Genomic DNA, 22,232 nt, shown 5'->3' on the forward strand with positions numbered 1-22,232 from the left:
CAAGGAGATCGAGCTTGCTATAAATCAACATCGAGAAAGGATAAGATTTGACATCATCAAGTCAGCCCATTACCCCATGGTTTTGGGAATGCCCTGGCGTCAAAGACAGAACCCCTATATCAATTGGGCAGCGGGATCCTTGTTCCTGCGTTCTGAGTTTTGTATGTCCCACTGCTTACATCCAGACCTTGATCCTACACCATCGAAAGGATTTCCTACAACTCATCAGAACACAATCTCAGTCTCAAACATCATCCGGGTTCTGGAGGCTTATCAGGAATATTCCGATGTTTTCTCCTCTGCCATTGTTCAGGCCTTACCTCCCCACAGACCTGAAGATTGTGCTATTGAAACGGAACCTTCCGCAGTGATTCCTTTTGGAAGGATGTTCATCCTATCAGAACCTGAAAAGAAAGCCCTTCGTGAATACCTGGATACAAATCTTGCAAATGGCACCATACGACCATCTAAATCTCCATCAGGGGCCTCCCTGTTCTTCGTTCCTAAAAAAGACACTAAAGAACTCAGACCGTGTCTGGATTATCGAGGTCTAAATCAATGTACTCTCAAGGACCGCTATCCGTTGCCCTTGATCTCAGACATCCTGGAGGCAGTAAGAGGCGCAGTTGTGTTCACCAAGCTGGATCTCAGGGGCGCCTATCAGTTGATTCGTATCAGGGAAGGTGGCGAGTGGAAAACAGCCTTTAGAACACCCTTTGGGCATTCTGAATACTTAGTCATGCCCTTTGGACTTGCTAATGCCCCAGCGGTGTTCCAACGTTTCATGGATCGAGTGTTCTCGGACATGCTGTTCCTTTTTGTGATTGTCTATCTGGATGATATTCTAATATTTTCGAAGGACCCTCTCAAGCACGAAGAACATGTGAAAGCAGTATTACAACGCTTACGCGAAAATAAACTCCTGGCGAAGCCCGAGAAATGCATCTTCCATACTTCTACTGTTCACTACCTAGGGTTTGTCCTTACTCCCAATGGTATCGGTATGGATCAATCCAAGGTTAAAGCTATTTTATCCTGGCCTAGCCCCGCCTCGGTGAAACAGATACAATCCTTCCTGGGCTTGGCTAATTTCTATAGAAAATTCATACCTTTCTTTTCCGAGATTGTCCAACCAATAATTGCCTTATTGAAAAAAGATGTTCCCTTCCATTGGACCATGGCCCAAGATAAAGCCTTCCAACAGTTAAAGTCTGAATTTACACAAGCTTCCATTCTTGCTCAGCCTGATGTTAATCGACCATTCATAGTGGAGACAGACGCCTCCAATTACGCCATTGGAGCCGTCCTAAAACAGCAATTCGAGGATAGCTTGGAACATCCCATCGCCTACCTTTCTCGGACATTAACTCCTAGTGAAACCCATTACTCTGTCCTAGAAAAAGAGCTGCTAGCCATCCATCAAGCCTTCACAGAATGGCGTCATTTACATCTAGGAGCCAAATTTCCGGTCCTTGTCCGCACGGATCATCGAAACCTACAAGTGCTGCAAGCCCTGGAATGTAGGAATAGTCGCCAAGCTCGGTGGGCCTTCTTTTTTGCCCAATATCAGTTTCAGATTCACCACGTCCCTGGAACCCAAAATGTAATAGCTGATGCACTTTCTAATCGTCCAGACTATGAACCTCCGGAAGATCGGACGTATCCCAAGATGTTTCCTCATACCATATTCGTAGCTCAAGCAAACAACCTCCTGGAAGAGATTCGTATGCAAACTCAGACTTCGGAACTTTTGAAAGGAATTTCAGAAAGGAATCAATGGAACTTGAGAGTCAAGGACGAATACTTGTTCAAAGATACCAATCTGGTCATTCCTACACAAAAATTACAACAAAGAATAATACATCTCTGCCATGATACTCTTCATTCCGGTCATCATGGTATTTCCAACACCCTCCGTCTAATACAAAGACAATTTTGGTGGCCCAAGATGAAGAACGATGTACAACTGTATATTCAATCTTGCTCCGTCTGTAATCAGAACAAACATGATAACCAGAAACCAGCAGGTCTCTTATTACAGCCTACACCACCAACCAGACCATGGGAAATCATTGCTACAGACTTCATTGTGGAATTGCCGCCTTCTAGAGGTTATAGCACTATCATGGTCACCATTGATCTATTCACTCATATGGCTCACTTTACTCCTCTGTATAAATTACCATCCTCCTCAGAATTTGCTGGTATTTTCCTGGAAGACATCTTCCGACTGCATGGACTTCCTTCCAAGATCATATCGGACAGAGGACCCCAGTATATCTCTCAGTTCTGGAAACACCTCTGCAGGATACTAGGGATTCAACAAGCTCTCTCCTCGGTGTCACAGAACGAGTAAATCAAACCCTAAGAACAATATCTTCGTTGTTTCTCTACCAAAGTCCAGGATGATTGGTCACTTTTAGTACCAGTAGCCGAATTCGCTTACAATAATTCGGACCATTCGGCTGTTAAGACCAGCCCTTTTTTCAGCAGCCAAGGATTTCGCCCTTCGGTCTTACCTTCTGTTCTTCCACACCCTACACCTGTTCCTACTGTCGATTCCTGGATTGAAACACTCATAAATGTTCAGAGAGAAGCCAAGGAACATCTCGAAAGAGCGCAAATCCAAACCAAACACTATGCAGATTCAGGGAGAAGACCAGGGCCTTCATACTCCATTGGGGATAAAGTATGGCTATCCTCGAAACTTCTACCCCGACATCTCAGACCGAACAAGTTGGCTATCCGGTATTATGGACCCTTCTCTATAAAAGAGATCCTCAATCCTGTGGCCTTTCGACTCCAACTCCCGGACTCCTGGAAGAAGATACATCCAGTCTTTCACAAATCCCTGTTGAAGCCTTTCATCCAAACTACCCGGACTACTCTTAGACCTAGTCCTGTGCTTGTCAATGACCAGCTGGAATATGAAGTTTCTCGTATTTGTGATTCCCGATATAGACGAGGCAAACTTCAATACCTGGTGGAATGGAAAGGTTATCCACCCAGCGAACGTACCTGGGAACCAGTCTCAAATTTGAACTCCCCCAGATTGCTCAGAAGGTTCCACCGAATACATCCAGGTAAACCTGGTGGAACGGGTTTTACAAGGGGGCATGCTGTCATGATCCGTCGATCACGCCCTTTCTGGTCTTCCTGGTCCCTGGCACATCAGGGGTTACTTGCTGTAGTACACCCAACATGGCCGTATACACGGAACGCGGTCTATCGACCTTTACCTCCTATGCAGCACGTTCTATAAATTAGCCACTCCCCTGTGGTTCCGCACGTCTCAACGCTACCGATAGCTGTGGCCTGACGTGCTCCGTAGTTCGTTCTCCTGAACTGTGTTGCTTCCTGGTTCCCGGACCTTCCTCCTTCTCCTTTCCTTCTACCTTCCTTGATCCTGTTTCTTCTGCGTTCCACGCAGACCGCCTCCGTGTGCTGCCTCCATTCCTAACTTCCTGGAGTTTCCACAGATCCCGGACGAAGAAGCTGAACGAATCCTGGAATCCGAAGACGGCCGAGAGGGCTTGTACAAGACCCGAACTGTTCGGAAGAAAACCCTGACAAAGGACTCCGCAAAACAGAGAAAACAGGTGAGAAAAGGGGAAACCTGTGACACATACGTTCATATTTCAATGTTGCCAGTGCACAATAAATACCTAGGATTCAAAGTGGGGGACATGTGCTACCAGTTCAAGGTGCTACCATTCGGCATAGCCTCAGACCCCAGAGTGTTTACAAAGGTCCTAGCAGTAGTGGCCGCACAATTAAAAATGCAGTCCATTCCAGTGTACCCTTACTTAGACGACTGGCTAATAATAGGAGACACACCTCCAAATGTGTTGGCAAAACTACCAGCTGGCAGTCAACTTACTGTTCTGATTGGGATTCTCCAGCAACGAGAAAAAGTCTAGTCTAGTGCCTAGTGAAGTAAAACAGTTTCTAGGGGCACTCATTCGAACAAACAACTGTTTGGCCTTACCCTCCAACGAGAGGGTACAAAACATGTTATTTCAAACCCCTCAGTACATAGCCGGTCGTCAGGTAACTGCGCGAAAGGCAATGTGCCTTCTAGGAATGATGGCTTCCTGCATTTATCTAGTGCCACATGCTCGACTGTGCATGCATCCAATGCAAGAGTGGCTAGCGAAACAATGGTCACAAGCAAGCGGTCTATGGGACGATCTAGTGGTGGTTTTGTAACCTCGGGTTCTATCGCTGCAGTGGTGGTCCAAAAATAACCATTTGAAAGAAAAACCTTTCAACACACCAGCTACCAAAGCCACTCTAATTACAGACTTATCCCTAACAGGGTGGGGAGCACACTTTCTCCATCACACTGCACGCACACGGGGTGTGGACACATGCCTTATCCCCAAAACATATCACCCTTCTGGAATTACTAGCAGTCTTCAAAGCCCTTCAAGCTTTCAAACCACAGCTAGTACAAAAGACAGTCCTTGTTCTAACCGACAGCATAACAGCCATGTTCTACATAAACAAACTTTGGGGACACATTCTCCAGACTAGCACAGAACATTTGGCTGTGGGCACTAACATGTTTTAGTGCCCACTTAAGCTAGTCCTGAGTTTCCCAATGCGATGAATTTCAAAGGTTTTGTTATACCAGTTTTTTTTAATATCCATGCCCTCTGTAGATTTTTTGGGGCCTTTGGCCAGTGGGCACGGCGGGGCCTTTGGACATGGCCAGTGGCTCGGCCGGGCCCACTGTATATTTTTCGGCACAACTGTTCATGTCGTTTGTCCGTGCCTACTGTATATTTGTCAGCACCATGGTCTTTGGCTATGCTCACTGTATATTTTTCGGCACCAGTGGGAACGATGTTCGTCCTTGCTTACTATATATGTTTTCCGCGCCACAGCCTTTGGATATAGGTATCCGGAGAGAGACATGCAAGAAGGATGCAGAGAACCCTCGAAAAGATATCCATCATCAGAGTGTTAAATGGAAGCCAGATAAGGCTATGACCTTTTCTACTTCTTGGAAGCAGTTAAAGAGACTGATCCAAGCTTTCTGCTTAAAGATCACCTTGGGACCTTTTATAGAAGGACCAGGAGAAGGGAGTCATTCCTCTGGACCCTTGTGATGGGACATTGAAGGAGTTACTTCTACTATAAAACTGAAGCAGCCAGGAGAAGGGAGTTATTCTCCTGGTGGAGGAAACGCAGGCTTCACTTTAACGATTTTTGTTTATAGTGCTAAGGTTCGATTAGTTGGTTTTTCTGACGGATGACAGGGAACATTTATTTTTGACGTACGTTCTGACAGTTCACTAAAGTAGTTTTCCTAGGTTGAGGCAGGGTAAGCCCCTTAGAAGTAGGGAGAGTTAGGTTTTCTTGAGTTACATAATAGTGTATAGCCCACCAAATAACCCCTCCTTGTCAGTCTCCTTCTACACCCTCACATTAACCCTGTTGTGAACAGCTCAGTCATGGCTACTGGTGAGAGTTTTATGTACATTTGTGGCAATCATGCAGGTCCACCACAGTTGGGTTTCTCTAGACTCCACACTATAGGTGATGTGGTATATTCAAATACTTCAAACAATGGCAGAGGGACTGAAGAAAGGTGTGAGCGCCTCATTAACTTTGCTGCATGTCAAAATTAAATATGTCGTTTTGGCAATAGGCACGCCTCTGTCCCATTTGGTACCATGTATTGAGGGGGGTGTGGGGGTGTTCAACAATTTATATATGAAGAAAATGCAGAAGTTAGGCTGAGTCACACGAAAAATTGATTGATGCAAGTGTCATTTTTTTTTGGCACACACTTTTCCAAACAAAGACAAGAACATTGCCTGGCTCTCTATGGACATCCATAGGAAAGTGTGTTCTGTTGGGGGGTTGAGGGGATATGATCCAAATACCTTTGCAGCTGGTTCTTTTCAGTTTTTTGCTCTTCTAAAGAGAAGCCCTCCAAAAAATAGCACTGTTTTTCACTGCTTCCCTGCAGGCAAAGAAGTAAACAAACATTTAGGAGTAGGGCTAAGGAAGAAAGATCTCATTTACTAAACTTTAAACATTTTATTTTACGTTCAACATTTCCCAGTTTATCCTAGGGACCCCTCTTTGCAGCCTGTCCTTCTCTACGGGAAGGTTTCTGGAAGTGTGCTCTTTCACAAGCTTGGTCTTTGTTTGCCAGAAAGGACATGCGTTCTTTACAGCAGACTGACAGTGACTTGTTAAGACGCCACCACTTCCTTCCTATTGGGAGTAATAGCAGGTTGGCCTATCTATGCTACCAGTAGACTAATTCACCATGTGCCGAGATGAATGCCTTCTATTCTCTGTGAAAGGGATCTTCCGGAGCTCAGTTGCACCCAGTAGGAGCTAAATGGTGTCCAGGTCCCTCAATTCTAAGCGCACAGTTCACTAAAGGTACTTCTATCCAAAACATCATTTTGACGTGGTTAAGGTCCCAGAAATGAAGGCTTTCATGGAAGGAACCTCTACCATTATCTAAACCAGCTCCTAGTTGAGAATTCAACATAGTTCTTTAAAGGCTACTGCTTTATCTTTTGCAACCTACGCAAAAAAGCTTGCTGAAACACCTGAGTTTCAAAGATTCCTTCTCGGTGGCAGTAACTTCCATAGTCAGCGGGTTAAAGGCTGTCAGTGGAAGAGCCGTTCTGGGCAATACAAAAGGACAAGGAGGTGTTAATGGCACACCCAAGGTTCTAACTGAAATTCATATGTAAATCGCCTAATCACTTGAACTACTGCAATTCGTCAGGGAAACCCAAGCCATTGCAGAAAGTAGCCTACACCAGCGGTTGGGGTGCGGGAGTGTGGCCATGATCTACATACACAGAATGAAAACTATTAGAAATACAAGGCAATCATTGAGGCGTATGTAATTGCACAGAAAGCCCATTTTATAAAAGTTGGGGATAGCAAATGTATAGTAGTGTATGCATTCATGTTGCGACCAATCACATGCATCTCCCTTGTAACCAAGATCCAATTAAATAAGGGCAACACCAAGATCCAATTAAATAAGGGCAACAGGAGTTAAACTCTTTTCTATCAAATGCGCTGCTGGACGCTACATGCAAGGCAGTAACATATGAATGGTTATTTATAACGTGCTTAATACCCAGAGGTTTCTAAGCGCGGACCGGGGGATCGAGCCTGTGTTGCTCCATGTTATCTTGCTTCCAAGGTGAGTACGTTGCCCCTGAGCTATCTTCCCGAGATGGTTTTCATCTGGAGAGTGTCACGGGGACTTGAGTGGAAAGCAAAAAGAGACTGGCACAACGTTGTTTTTCTTAACAAAACCGAAACAGTAGGTACATTTCTCAATGGTGAAACAAAGAAATGTTCTGCCTTTCTTTGGGGTCCCAGTGAGAGTTGTCTGGGGATCTCATGTAAACCTTCTCCAGGTCAAACATCCACTAGCTGGGGGCAGACCCTGTCCCCTTTGACTTCTCAAAATGTTGCATGTGTGCATACTCCCATATAATAACCAGATTGGAAAGTAAAATTGTACCACAAATAATTCACCAACTCTGCCTTTGTTTGCAACACAGTGGTACATAGAATGCTCACAGAATGCATTTTGTTAAGTATGGGGTTTCGTCTCATATATTCATGGGTTGCAGGAAACTACTATTCTTTGCCTTGGCAACTAGAGATTTACAATTAGGCTGTCGTGTAAATATATAAAGATGGCCTACAAGCACCACACTATAGGGTCTGTATCATTACAGAAAAGCATATATAAAAACTCTGTGAAAGCTATGGGCACATACCTCTTATTCATGATGCCCCCTACAGGGATGCCCCCATTGACACCTAACTTTGTTTGATAAGGTATAATTACTCTCAGTCTAACAATGCAGGGCCTACTATCCATAGCATGTGATTCTAAAACAGATACCAACTGCAAAGAGACTTAGTGTTAGGTAATCTTGTTGTTTACATGTCTGACAATATTTTATACATGTTGCTAGAGTAAAGGTATTCTAATTAGCTTTTTTCATCATTTTGTATTCTGTGTAGCATGCAAGTAGGAAGGTATTTCCTTTTTTCTGTTGTTATCCCCTTAATTCTACTGAGAATACCCGCCACCCTACAGATAGGTTATTGAAATCCATTAAGCTGCATGACATTTAAAAACTTGATATTGCATATTTTGCAAAAATAAAATTGAGAAATAAAAATATTTTTCAATGTTCTACTAAATGGGTGTTAATCCACCCCTTGTAGACCTAGTTATGTTACTTTAGAAGTAAGTGGCTGCGCTGCGAATGAACATTTGCAAAACATTTTTCAGTTGATTTGACACTTTTATTACTCGTTATCACAGTTCCCTGCTGGAAAGAAAACAGTTTCTTGTCTGTAACGCGTGGCTCTTTGTAGTCTTTTCTACAGGGATTAATTACATTGCAGAATATAGGCATGAGACAAACCTGTCTACTGAAAAGTACCTACTTAGTAATGTCAGGTGTATTGACCCATCTTCGAGTTATTATGCTGCAACATTTGGTGCTGTGGGCTTAGAAAATCCAAGATGGCCGAAAAGCGCACATTGGCGCCAGAATCCAGGAAAACCGCGCGGTTTTGCGCACACCAAAATGGTCGCCTGACCTGCCACCCACCAGTTCGAGCATGATGGGCCAGAAGCGCCTTGAGTGAAACGTGGTGCCGAAGGAAAAACAGCAGTGCCTGTTAGCTCAAAAAGCACTTTGAAATCACCTTTGTTTCTCTGAATGCAAGCTCAAAATGCATATTTCAAACATTGCAAGCTAGTTAATACAGGAGACCATTGCCAGACCCTATCCTTTGGCTGCACACAGAGCAAAATCAGTGCAAAGGAATATGGTGCTGTTCAAAATCAGTTTTAATTGATGTCAAAAATTGCTAAAATCATGGGCACAAAACCACCAAACAAAAATCCAACGTCTGGTTGGGTGTTCTACAGTACTCTACTGCAGAATCTACATCAATACAATGTTAGCAAGGATCATATGCCATCAAGTAAAATCCCCTTTTTGAAATACATTAATTCAAGACAGCTGCCAAATAAATGGGTGCAGTACCAGTGTTTGACACTGACCGGTGCTAGCGATCTAAACTCTGACAGGAGACCTGTATTTCAGGAGCTGAAAAGGAACCTGAGTCAGCTGGGACTTCAAAGCCTTCCTGGTCAATGAGAATTCTTCACACCTACTGTTTCCAGGCCCTATACCAGAAGGCAGTCTGATTTAATTAAAAGTTCAAGAGGCCTCTGTCCATGGGAAGCTGTCACACCTCAGAACTCCACACCAGAAGGCAGGAAATCACACGTTTCTGTTAATCAAATGGAGAGTGGCACCCTGGACTAATGCCCTGCTAGCAGGAAAAACCAAACAAAGGATGCCTTCAGCTGAATGGGTTATGCTGATATTGGGTGTGAACTGTCAACAACAACTGCTTTGGGAGAGACAGGCCATGTGACATCTGACTCAGCCAGCTAGGGGCGGAGACAAACCATTGTGGATTCAGAGAGCCCAGAAAATATATGTTTTATTAAATTGCTTATAAAATATTGTAACAAGCTGACAGAAATGTACAATTTAGAGATTCTTAATATGAAAAATGTACCCACAATTTGAGACTGAGCTCAAGTCTGTTTGATGTTCTGAGACCAAACCCCGCGATTATTAATATTACAGACACTGTGGTTATCTCTGAAAATTGAAAACTTATTGTAATGTGCCCAGAGAGGGGGTGTACCTCCGGGGAAGATTTGATGCCGAACCGACCAGGGCAAAACCCACTAAAAGCGCAAAATGTTGTTGTTTATGAACCCAAGCTTACAGGAACAGGGGGCCTGAACAGAGACCTGTCTTAATTCATTTGTGATGTGTATATGTATTATGAACCACGTGTGTATCTGGGAAACCTGTTTGCTATGAAAAATTCATTTTCTAAGTAAAAGCAAAGGGGCATTTCTTCAATAGATTGTAAAAGGGTAGCATCACTCTGACTCACAACTCAGTTATCCAGTTAAAGGACAGAGAATCCTCTAGCCTATCAGGATCCTTAGAGGGTTGGGCATAGAAAGTGAGCCTTCCCATCCACTTTCAAAAGACATAAAAAGAGCCACTGAGACCCAGGTAGGGAGTGCTCTTTCCACTTTCTTGCGCAGCACTTTGCCGGACCAGACAATATCCAGAAGGACCATAGACTCCAGATAGACTCCAGAACTTGAAGCAGAGAGGCCTGAATCAAAAGCTGAAATCTTCTCAGCAGGCCTCAGAATCCAGCCACCTAACCAAACTATTCAACAGCCGGGCGAGCTGTTTGATTCTGGATAGAACCAGACCCAGAAAGCAGAGCTGTATCCAGAACCGCAGACCAGACCGCTGTGCAGTGCCAAGAACTTTTGCCAGAACCAGAGATCCAGACCAGCAGAGCAGAGCTGACCCAGATAGCTGTGACTTCAAAACCACCCGCTAGAAGTCCAGTCTAAACCTGTTGACCAGATCTTGACGGCCTATTTCAAATTTATAGTGTGAGTATCCAGCCAGAACTGCGCAGAACCAATCTCTTAGTCTAAAATAATCGCATCCCATCCATTTCAACCTATTTAGAACTGCATAGAAATCGTGTGTCCATTCTGTGATTTCAAACCTGTGAAAGTGTCATTTGAATCTTACTTTATTTCTGAGAATCCACCTCCACTAAATCGTCCGTATCTTTTGAACCGACTTTCTATTCCTTATAGTTTTTCCGTAATCGCGATCGACGCACTCGGAAAAAGTGCCGCGAATTGCAATTTGACTCAATTTCTCCACCTGTCAAAACTAGCTGTCTTTTGCTTGCAACTGCTGAACTCCGTTTTGAACCTGATAATCATTCATGAATAATTGCTAGTGTTGACCTGATCTAATTCAAAGTAGCTGTCATCTACCCTGAATCTCCTTTAGGGAATTAAAATAATTTTTAGCATTTTTTTCACTTCATTGCAAATCACATTTAAAAGTATTTCTGCCTGTTTTAAAGCATACCGGTTGCTCTAAGCTTGCTAGGGGGGAACTGGAATTTGTATTGTATTTTGTTTGCATTCCTGAAAACTGTGTGATCTCTTTTCCATCTCTTTATATTGCATAGGGGGGGAGTGAATTGTCACAAGGAAAAGTGATCATATTATCTCTTGTTGAAACCATATCAGTTTATTTCTGTGCTGCATTCTTTCCATCATTGCTTTTCCTTGAAACCATAAAAGTATTCTCTGCTACCTTATCCTTTCTATACTAACTCATCACTGATTGAAAATAGTGTGCAATTGTAACATTACCCATTGTTGATCAACATTATATTCATAAGTGTGCTATCAAATATTAATTTATTCATAAAAGTGTGACACATATATATATTGTTTAATTTTTTCAAATAAATCTTTTAATTTGCCAAACAAACCTACTTCTTGGCTCAGTGAGGTCAGGGGGATTCAAAGAGAGGGGCGTTATACATGGGTTTATCATCCAGATTTATGAACTTGTCATAAAAATATATAAATAAGGGCTTCCCTTGGGCATCCCAGACTAGGCATTGACTTAGTTGGAGTGCTGTATTGAAGTCACTAACAGTAGCTTGAATGATTCCAGGCATTTCAATGTAAAACATAGAATGATTGTGATCACACTTTTGTAAAGGTTTTTCTTAGTATTGCATTTCTTATTGGTAATACTTTAATTTAAAAGAAGATTGAAAGGTTAGAGACTAAAGGTGCAGACTATTTCAAATACTGAAAGATAATTATGCTATTTTTTGCCAATTACACTTTGTCTCTGTCATGTTAGGTTAATACCTGGAATTCTTTCTTTTCAGCAGGAAATGGGCAAACTAAGAAATGTACAAACGAGAATAATTGCAGATTTACTGAAGCAACCAACCCACGTCCGATATTAACAAGAAAAGCCAAAGAGAGGTACATCCTCGATTTAATGGTGAGAGAATCTGCCAAAAGACAAGACACTTCACAGAAGAAACTGAGGACCTCAAAAGAAAACCGACAAAGTCCTTTCATCAAATATAAAGCAGATGCCAGTGAGTCTAGGGAAAAAGTAAAGAAAGAATTTACTTGTAGTGTACTTGTGAAGAGCTTTGAGCAGTCTTCCAGCTTGAATAGAACAAAGCAAATACATACAGCTGAAAAACCATGCTCTGGTCATGAATATGGAGAAGATATCGGGCATTCGCCGTCTGTGGTGTGCCATCATATGATGCACACTGAAAATTTCTGTGCATGTACTGAATGTGAAAAGCGCTTCATCCAACCAGCAAATCTAATCCTACATCAGAGGGGACATGCTGTCAATGAAATATATGTGTCTGATGCCTGTGGAAAGGATTTCAGCAACTCCTCAGACCTTCTAGCCCACCAACAGATACACACAGAAGAGAAGCTGTTCCCTTGTAAGGATTGTGAGAAGAGTTTCAGGAAGTCGGCTCACCTTGCTCTACATCAGAGAATACACAAAGGACAGAAACGGTATACATCTAAAGAATGTGGAAAATCTTTATGTGAGCCTTCTGAACACTATACAGTTAATACGGGTGAAAACCCATGTACATGCAAGACCTGTGGAAAATCCTTTACTCATCCATCACGATTAATCATACACCAGAGAATCCACACAAAAGAAAAACCATATGCCTGTAGTGAATGTGGTCGGGACTTCAGTCAATTTGTACACTTAACCACACATCAGCGTATACACACAGGCGAGAAACCGTATACATGCAATGAATGTGGGAGAAGCTTCAACCAGTCTTCCAACCTGGCAAAGCACCAGCTAATACACAAAGGTGATAAACCACACACGTGTGCCGAGTGCGGAAAGGCATTCCTCCATTTATCATTTCTTAAACAACACCAACTAACACACACCGGTGAGAAGCCACATACATGTAAAGAATGTGGGAAACATTTCAGACGTTCAACACACCTTTCCAGTCACTATAGTATTCATATAGGAGCAAAACCGTATAAATGTACAGAATGTGGGAAGTGTTTTCGTCAATCATCAAGTCTAGTCACCCATCAGAGTATACACACTGGAGAGAAACCATTTGCATGCAATGACTGTGGATGCCGCTTCCGTATGCAAGCAGACCTTCGCAAACATGAGCTAACGCATACAACAGAAAAACCTTATACGTGTCCAGTATGTGGGAAGACCTTCAGCCTCACCCAGCACTTGGTCAATCATCAGAAAATTCACACAGCGGAGAAACCGTTTAATTGTAAAATGTGTGGGTTGAGTTTCAGGTGGTCATCTAGCCTGGCCAACCACCTGAAAGTGCACACAACTGAACAACTGATTGGATGCAATCAATGCGGAAAGAGATTCAAATCGATATCAAACCTTAGATTACACAAGAGAGTCCACTCTGGTGAGAAACCTTACACATGCAAGGAATGTGGGAAACATTTCCGGCAGCGATCAACCCTCAACACACATCTCAAGATACACACGGACGAGAAGCCATACCCATGCAATGAATGCAGGATGAGGTTCCGGACGTCCTCCTCCCTTCTCCAACATGAGAGAACACATACAGGTGAAAGACCATATAAATGTGATACATGCGGGGAGAGTTTCAGACAGTCCTCGTATATGAGTCTTCATAAGAGAATACATACAGGCGAAAAGCCACATGCATGTATGGACTGTGGTAAGAAATTCCGAACTCAGTCTTACCTTATAATTCACCAGCGAATACACTTGGATGAAAAACTATATCAGTGTAATGAGTGTGATAAGAAATTCAGCATAAAATCTAATCTTGTCCGGCATGAACGCAGACATACAGGAGAAAAGCCATATGAATGTAGTGAATGTAAAAAACGATTTACCCGATTATCAACCGTATTCCAGCACCAGAAAAAACAGCACCAAATAGACATGCAAGTGAACAGAGGGTGAAGGTAGTGGAAGCCCACGCGTTTGGCCCCACCCCTTCTCACTCTACAAAGAGTCAAGCCCTACCAAGATTATGCCGTTTACAGGGAACACGCGTTTGGCCCCACCCCTTCTCACTCTACAAAGAGTCAAGCCCTACCAAGATTATGCCGTTTACAGGGAACACGCGTTTGGCCCCACCCCTTCTCACTCTACAAAGAGTCAAGCCCTACCAAGATTATGCCGTTTACAGGGAACACGCGTTTGGCCCCACCCCTTCTCACTCTACAAAGAGTCAAGCCCTACCAAGATTATGCCGTTTACAGAGAACACGCGTTTGGCCCCACCCCTTCTCACTCTACAAAGAGTCAAGCCCTACCAAGATTATGCCGTTTACAGGGAACACGCGTTTGGCCCCACCCCTTCTCACTCTACAAAGAGTCAAGCCCTACCAAGATTATGCCGTTTACAGGGAACACGCGTTTGGCCCCACCCCTTCTCACTCTACAAAGAGTCAAGCCCTACCAAGATTATGCCGTTTACAGGGAACACGCGTTTGGCCCCACCCCTTCTCACTCTACAAAGAGTCAAGCCCTACCAAGATTATGCCGTTTACAGGGAACACGCGTTTGGCCCCACCCCTTCTCACTCTACAAAGAGTCAAGCCCTACCAAGATTATGCCGTTTACAGGGAACACGCGTTTGGCCCCACCCCTTCTCACTCTACAAAGAGTCAAGCCCTACCAAGATTATGCCGTTTACAAGGAACACGCGTTGGGTCCCACCCCTGCTCACTCTACAAAGAGTCAAGCCCTACCAAGATTATGCCGTTTACAGGGAACACGCGTTTGGCCCCACCCCTTCTCACTCTACAAAGAGTCAAGCCCTACCAAGATTATGCCGTTTACAGGGAACACGCGTTTGACCCCACCCCTTCTCACTCTACAAAGAGTCAAGCTCTACCAAGATTATGCCGTTTACAGGGAACACGCGTTTGGCCCCACCCCTTCTCACTCTACAAAGAGTCAAGCCCTACCAAGATTATGCCGTTTACAGGGAACACGCGTTTGGCCCCACCCCTTCTCACTCTACAAAGAGTCAAGCCCTACCAAGATTATGCCGTTTACAGGGAACACGCGTTTGGCCCCACCCCTTCTCACTCTACAAAGAGTCAAGCCCTACCAAGATTATGCCATTTACAGGGAACACGCGTTTGGCCCCACCCCTTCTCACTCTACAAAGAGTCAAGCCCTACCAAGATTATGCCGTTTACAGGGAACACGCGTTTGGCCCCACCCCTTCTCACTCTACAAAGAGTCAAGCCCTACCAAGATTATGCCGTTTACAGGGAACACGCGTTTGGCCCCACCCCTTCTCACTCTACAAAGAGTCAAGCCCTACCAAGATTATGCCGTTTACAGGGAACACGCGTTTGGCCCCACCCCTTCTCACTCTACAAAGAGTCAAGCCCTACCAAGATTATGCCATTTACAGGGAACACGCGTTTGGCCCCACCCCTTCTCACTCTACAAAGAGTCAAGCCCTACCAAGATTATGCCGTTTACAGGGAACACGCGTTTGACCCCACCCCTTCTCACTCTACAAAGAGCCAAGCCCTACCAAGATTATGCCATTTACAGGGAACACGCGTTTGGCCCCACCCCTTCTCACTCTACAAAGAGTCAAGCCCTACCAAGATTATGCCATTTACAGGGAACACGCGTTTGGCCCCACCCGTTCTCACTCTACAAAGAGTCAAGCCCTACCAAGATTATGCCGTTTACAGGGAACACGCGTTTGACCCCACCCCTTCTCACTCTACAAAGAGTCAAGCCCTACCAAGATTATGCCGTTTACAGGGAATACGCGTTTGGCCCCACCCCTTCTCACTCTACAAAGAGTCAAGCCCTACCAAGATTATGCCGTTTACAGGGAACACGCGTTTGACCCCACCCCTTCTCACTCTACAAAGAGCCAAGCCCTACCAAGATTATGCCATTTACAGGGAACACGCGTTTGGCCCCACCCCTTCTCACTCTACAAAGAGTCAAGCCCTACCAAGATTATGCCGTTTACAGGGAAGCTTGCCGTCATAGGGAGTTGAGCGCACAGGGAATTGTATTTTGGGAATTTTGTGTTGTGGCTAAACCTAAACTCACACACCAGAGTGGAGTGTGCAATGGTTACATGGCTCGTACTCGGATTGAGCTGTTCTGGGTATTGTTCAGAAGAAAGATGTGGCCAGTTGCTGTAGCTTGAAGCGCTGACAGGTAAATGATACAGTACAAACTACTCTGTCCAATTTCTTACTTCCGCCCTGCCCTGTCATCCAGTAAAATAACATCTCTCATAATCGGATAAGTGCACCTTACCAAAAGGTCTGCTAGTGAACCTGTTTGGGTACAACCAAATGAACAGCTTTTTGTTGTATATACATTTCGTAATAATTGTGTGCATGTGTCAAATATTGTGCTACATATTGTCATCAACACTTGCGCATATACTTCAATGATGGTCTCCTTTGAGGTTTTTCCATTCAGCCCATGCATGTTTTGTGCCAGAAGGTGCATTTTCTAGGCTAAAGGTAATATTTGCAAAATATTGTTCTGAGAAAATACTTCCCAGAATAAATATTTCATCGCAACATATAATTCATTAAAGCACTATTTGCATGCAATTCCATTTAACTTTGAAGTCCTAACTATTCAATAATACTAATAAAATGTATTCTTATCTTGCTTTGTGTCGATTTTATTTAGCAATGTCTTGACGTTAATTTACTCAACCTATGTTAAATATATCCATGTCAAGTGATTGTTAGTCTAACATAATGTACGATAAAGGAGCATAGGACTAGACCAAGTGATCTTCATAGCCCCTTATAACTGAGATATTGTATCTGCCTTTTATCAGATATTAAAATCTGAAAATGTTTGTTACTTCAAAAAGTATTATCACCACCTAAATTGCTCTATTTTAAGCAATATGAGAAATATTTGGTTGTTTATTATGCGCTTATAAACAAGTGTTTCAAAGTGCAACCATGCATGGGAGGGGAAGACAAAAGGAAATCAAGACAAACTATCTTACTCGGAGTGGTACATTCAGATCATGCACTGCACAAAACAGGAAGTGCGTGGAGGGGGGACAATAGGGACCAAGTGAGGTGTGATTGCACGGCTATCTGCCACGATGAAGCGTGATTACATGGATATCTTGCACCGTGAAGCTTGATTGGATGGATATCTGGCACTGTGCAGCGTGATTGCGTGGATATCTGGCACTGTGAAGCTTGATTGCATGGATATCTGGCACTGTGGTGATTGCATGGCTATCTGGTACTGTGAAGCCTGATTGCATGGATATCTGCCACAGCGAAGCGTGATTGTATGGATATCTGGCACAGTGCAGTGTGATTGCATGGATATCTGGCACTGTGAACCCTGATTGCATGGATATCTGCCACAGTGAGGTGTGATTGCATGGATATCTGCCACTGTAAGGCATAACTGCATGATATCTGGCACTGTGCAGTGTGATTGCATGGATATCTGGCACTATGAAGCCTGATTGCATGGATATCTGCCACCGTGAAGCGTGATTTCATGGATATCTGCCACCGTGAGGCGTGATTGCATGGATATCTGCCACTGTGAGGTGTGATTGCATGGATATCTGGCACTGTGCAGTGTGATTGCATGGATATCTGGCGCTGTGAAGCGTGATTGCGTGGATATCTGGCACTGTGTAGCCTGATTGCATGGATATCTGGCGCTGTGAAGCCTGATTGCATGGATATCTGGCACTGTGAAGACTGATTGCATGGATATCTGCCACCATGAGGTGTGATTGCATGGATATATGGCACTGTGTAGTGTGGCTGCATGGATATCTGGCACTGTGAAGCCTGATTGCATGGATATCTGCCACCATGAGGTGTGATTGCATGGATAACTGGCACTGTGCAGTGTGATTGCATGGATATCTGGCACTGTGATGCCTTATTGCATGGATATCTGCCACCGTGAGGTGTGATTGCATGGATATCTGCCACTGTGAGGCGTGACTGCATGGATATCCGGCACTGTGCAGTGTGATTGAATGGATATCTAGCACCGTGAAGACTGATTGCATGGATATCTGCCACCATGAAGCATGATTGCATGGATATCTGGCACTGTGCAGTGTGATTGCATGGATATCTGGCACTGTGAAGCCTGATTGCATGGATATCTGCCACCGTGAAGCGTGATTGCATGGATATCTGACACTGTGAAGCCTGATTGCATGGATATCTGCCACTGTGAGGCGTGATTGCATGGATATCTGGCACTGTGCAGTGTGAATGCATGGATATCTGGCACTGTGAAGCCTGATTGCATGGATATCTGCCACTGTGAGGCGTGATTGCATGGATATCTGCAACTGTGAGGCGTGACTGCATGGATATCTGGCACTGTGTAGTGTGGCTGCATGGATATCTGGCACTGTGAAGCCTGATTGCATGGATATCTGCCACCGTGAGGCGTAATTGCATGGATATCTGGCACTGCAGTGTGAGTGCATGGATATCTGGCACTGTGAAGCCTGATTGCATGGATACCTGCCACCGTGAGGCGTGATTGCATGGATATTTGGCACTGTGAAGCCTGATTACATGGATATCTGCCACCGTGAAGCATGATTGCATGGATATCTGGCACTGTGAAGCCTGATTGCATGGATATCTGCCACCGTGAGGCATGATTGCATGGATATCTGGCACTGTGCAGTGTGATTGCATGGATATCTGGCACTGTGAAGCCTGATTGCATGGATATCTGCCACCGTGAGGTGTGATTGCATGGATATCTGGCACTGTGCAGTGTGATTGCATGGATATCTGCCACCGTGAAGCGTGATTGCATGGATATCTGGCACTGTGCAGTGTGATTGCATGGATATCTGCCACCATGAGCGTGATTGCATGGATATCTGGCACTGTGCAGTGTGATTGCATGGATATCTGCCACTGTGGAGTGTGATTGCATGGATATCTGCCACCATGAAGCGTGATTGCATGGATATCTGGCACTGTGCAGTGTGATTTCATGGATATCTGGCACTGTGAAGCCAGGTTGCATGGATATCTGCCACTGTGAGGTGGGATTGCATGGATATCTGGCACTGTGCAGTGTGATTGCATGGATATCTGGCACTGTGAAGCCAGGTTGCATGGATATCTGCCACTGTGAGGTGGGATTGCATGGATATCTGGCACTGTGCAGTGTGATTGCATGGATATCTTACGCTGTGAAGCGTGATTGCGTGGATATCTGGCACTGTGAAGCCTGATTGCATGGATATCTGGCACTGTGAAGACTGATTGCATGGATATCTGCCACCATGAGGTGTGATTGCATGGATATCTGGCACTGTGCAATGTGATTGCATGGATATCTGGCACTGTGAAGCCTGGTTGCATGGATATCTGCCACAGTGAGGTGTGATTGCATGGATATCTGCCACTGTAAGGCATAACTGCATGGATATCTGGCACTGTGCAGTGTGATTGCATGGATATCTGGCACTATGAAGCCTGATTGCATGGCTATCTGCCACCGTGAAGCCTGATTTCATGGATATCTGCCACCGTGAGGCGTGATTGCATGGATATCTGCCACCGTGAGGCGTGATTGCATGGATATCTGGCACTGTGAGGCGTGACTGCATGGATATCTGGCACTGTGCAGTGTGATTGCATGGATATCTGGCACTGTGAAGCCTGATTGCATGTATATCTGCCACTGTGCAGTGTGATTGCATGGATGTCTGGCACTGTGCAGTGTGATTGCATGGGTATCTGCCACTGTGTAGCCTGATTGCATGGATATCTGCCACTGTGAGGCGTGATTGCATGGATATCTGGCACTGTGCAGTGTGATTGCATGGATATCTGGCACTGTGAAGCCTGATTGCATGGCTTTCTACCTCAGCATTACATCAGCTGACACATTCAGAAAGGAATGTTGTGAGTGTGAACCTTTTTAAAGAATGCACTACAGAGTGACCAGTTTCTGGGTGCTGTCAGAGCTTGTGTTTGAATCTGACCAATTGTTTTACTTGAGCTCTGTTTTGTTCTTTATTTTTATTTCGTACAATGTGGTTTATGAGGAACCAGAGGGCGTCCTCACTTTTTCCCCTCCAAGATCCTCCTCTCAGGTGGCCAGGAAAAGGCCATCACTTGTGGATCCTGGCCCTGGGGGTATATGTAAGGGAGAATCAACTGGATGGAGGGAACTTGGGGCGTGGGAGGAGAGGATGTCTTTAGTGTGACACTGTATCCCCCTTTCCCTTTTCACAATGAACCCTCTATCCCTAAAGCCTTTGTCAGATATTGTCAACCCTTTCCCTTTTCCTTCTTCCAAATTGTCACCCAGAAAAAACACCTTAATACTGGGATGAGGAAGAGACCAAGAGACATCCTCATTTCACTGATGCACACATATAAGCGACAACACAGAGTATAAATGCTCCTTTTATTACATCAGACAGTTCACAACACGACTCTGGTACTGAGACTAGGAAGAGAGCTGTGGAGGCATACCAGAGGGACAACAAGGCATGTCTGCCTAATAGAGTTCTCCATAGTCATGCAAGAGAACTCAATGACCCACACATGAGATGACTTAACACACCTGGGGAATATAAAAAGGCCTGCCATTTTGAGAAGTGAACAGGCTGGAGGAGGATAAGCTGGGGAGTAGATGGCTGGAGCGGTTTTGTGCAGGAGACAGGGACACCGGTTGTCGGCTGTTCCAGAGTTCAGAGATACCTGCTGTAGCGGGTATGCTTTACAGAAACTGTGGAACTCCTGTAGTCCCCACCTGCTGTCGCAGGAAATCAGAAGAGCGTGCAGTGCGCTCGGTGGAAACTGAGAGGGAGAGGTGGAGTCTGGGGAAACTGGGAGCCAAAGAAGCCTGTCACGAAGGACGCCAAGAAGAGGAACAATACCCTATGCGGCCGGTGAGTGTAAAGAAAATACACACTCATCCCGGGAGTGCTCCGGTAGCGCATACCAAAGTCCTTTACAAATGCTGAAAGAACTAAAAGTACTTACCTTTAGGATATTGTATAAAATGAGACTGAGTGAAAACAATTTTGAATGCTGCACAGAGTAAAAGGTCAATTGAATACTCATAAATGAAGTGAAAGCAGTTTTGAATGTCGCACAGAATAAAAACAAAGCCAAACAAATACCCATAAATGGAGTGAAAGCAAAGTATTGCATGAGACAGACATCGCTGGAATGTGTTGCATGAAACACGTATTGACAAAGTCAAGAGGCCAATTGAATACTCCATAAATGTAGTGAAAGCAAAGTATTGCATGAGACAGACATTGCTGGAATGTGTTGCATGAAACCAAGTATTGGCCCAAAGTTAAGAGGGCCCATGAAACCAGTACAGACAAAATCAAGAAAGTACCAAGACAGGTGTGAAAGTGAGAGGCCAAGTATTAGCCCAAATCTAAGAGGGGCCCACGAAACAAATATGAGCCACATCAAGAGAATACAAAGAAGGCTATGGAAAGAAGAACTCAAGTATTGGCCCAAAGCGAAGAGGGGCGCAGAAATTGCAGGCCAGAAGGAAACCTGTGTTGGCAAGCACCAGAGGAATGCAGGAAAGCATAACAAAGTACATGGTGGCTGAGCAGGTCATGAGGCAGTGTGACACTGAGGAATCAACTAAATATCACTGGCATATGGAAGCAGTGGCTATTGGTTGATGGAAACAGTAAGAAGGTGTATTGGTTGCGTGACCTGTAATAGGTGAACCATGTGGTCCGATAACTGCACCCAGACTTAGGGCCTCATTACGACCCTGGCGGAATGCGTTTAATGGCGCCGGTAAAAGGTGCCGGCGCGTTAAACCCATTCCGCCTCATTACGAGGTTCCCTCGCGTGACCCGCTCTGGACGTCTATTCAGACCAGACGTCCTTTGCGGGTCCCGTGAGGGGACCAGCATGCTAACAACCGTCCCGTTACTAACGGGCCCGTTGTTAGCATCATCCCCATTCCCATTAAGCCCTATGGGGCTTGGAATGGGAATGGGGATGGTCTGGGTTCCCTGAATGGGGAAATACCGGGCCCTCCTAGGTCGGAATGGCCCGGTAATTCCCCATTCAGGGAACCTGGACCCGGACCCAAGTTTGGAGGCAGCCATGCCCTTATTACTCGTAATCAGGCCCCTAGTGCCCCATATGAAAGAAGCCCAGGAAAGTGTGTGTTACTTAACGTATATTTTACAACAGCCTTGTATGAGAAATTG

At 44.7% G+C, this 22,232-nt stretch overlaps 1 protein-coding gene across 3 annotated transcripts in view; it reads left to right on the forward strand.

Moving 5' to 3' along the window:
- Positions 1-16,659, forward strand: part of LOC138528723 (zinc finger protein 850-like) — a 162,031-nt gene extending 145,372 nt beyond the window's left edge. For 2 of the 3 annotated variants that reach the window (XM_069640584.1, XM_069640585.1), the window contains one exon: positions 11,845-16,659. In XM_069640584.1, the coding sequence (XP_069496685.1) occupies positions 11,845-13,946 (2,102 nt within the window). In that variant the 3' untranslated portion in view covers positions 13,947-16,659. The remainder of the gene's footprint in view (positions 1-11,844) is intronic. The other variant, XM_069640586.1, reaches the window with a different exon arrangement.
- Positions 16,660-22,232: the final 5,573 nt, after the last annotated feature.

Source organism: Ambystoma mexicanum, chromosome 7q (genome assembly GCF_040938575.1).
Source record: "Ambystoma mexicanum isolate Mex_15411 chromosome 7q, UKY_AmexF1_1, whole genome shotgun sequence".
Classification (NCBI taxonomy): Eukaryota; Metazoa; Chordata; class Amphibia; order Caudata; family Ambystomatidae; genus Ambystoma; species Ambystoma mexicanum.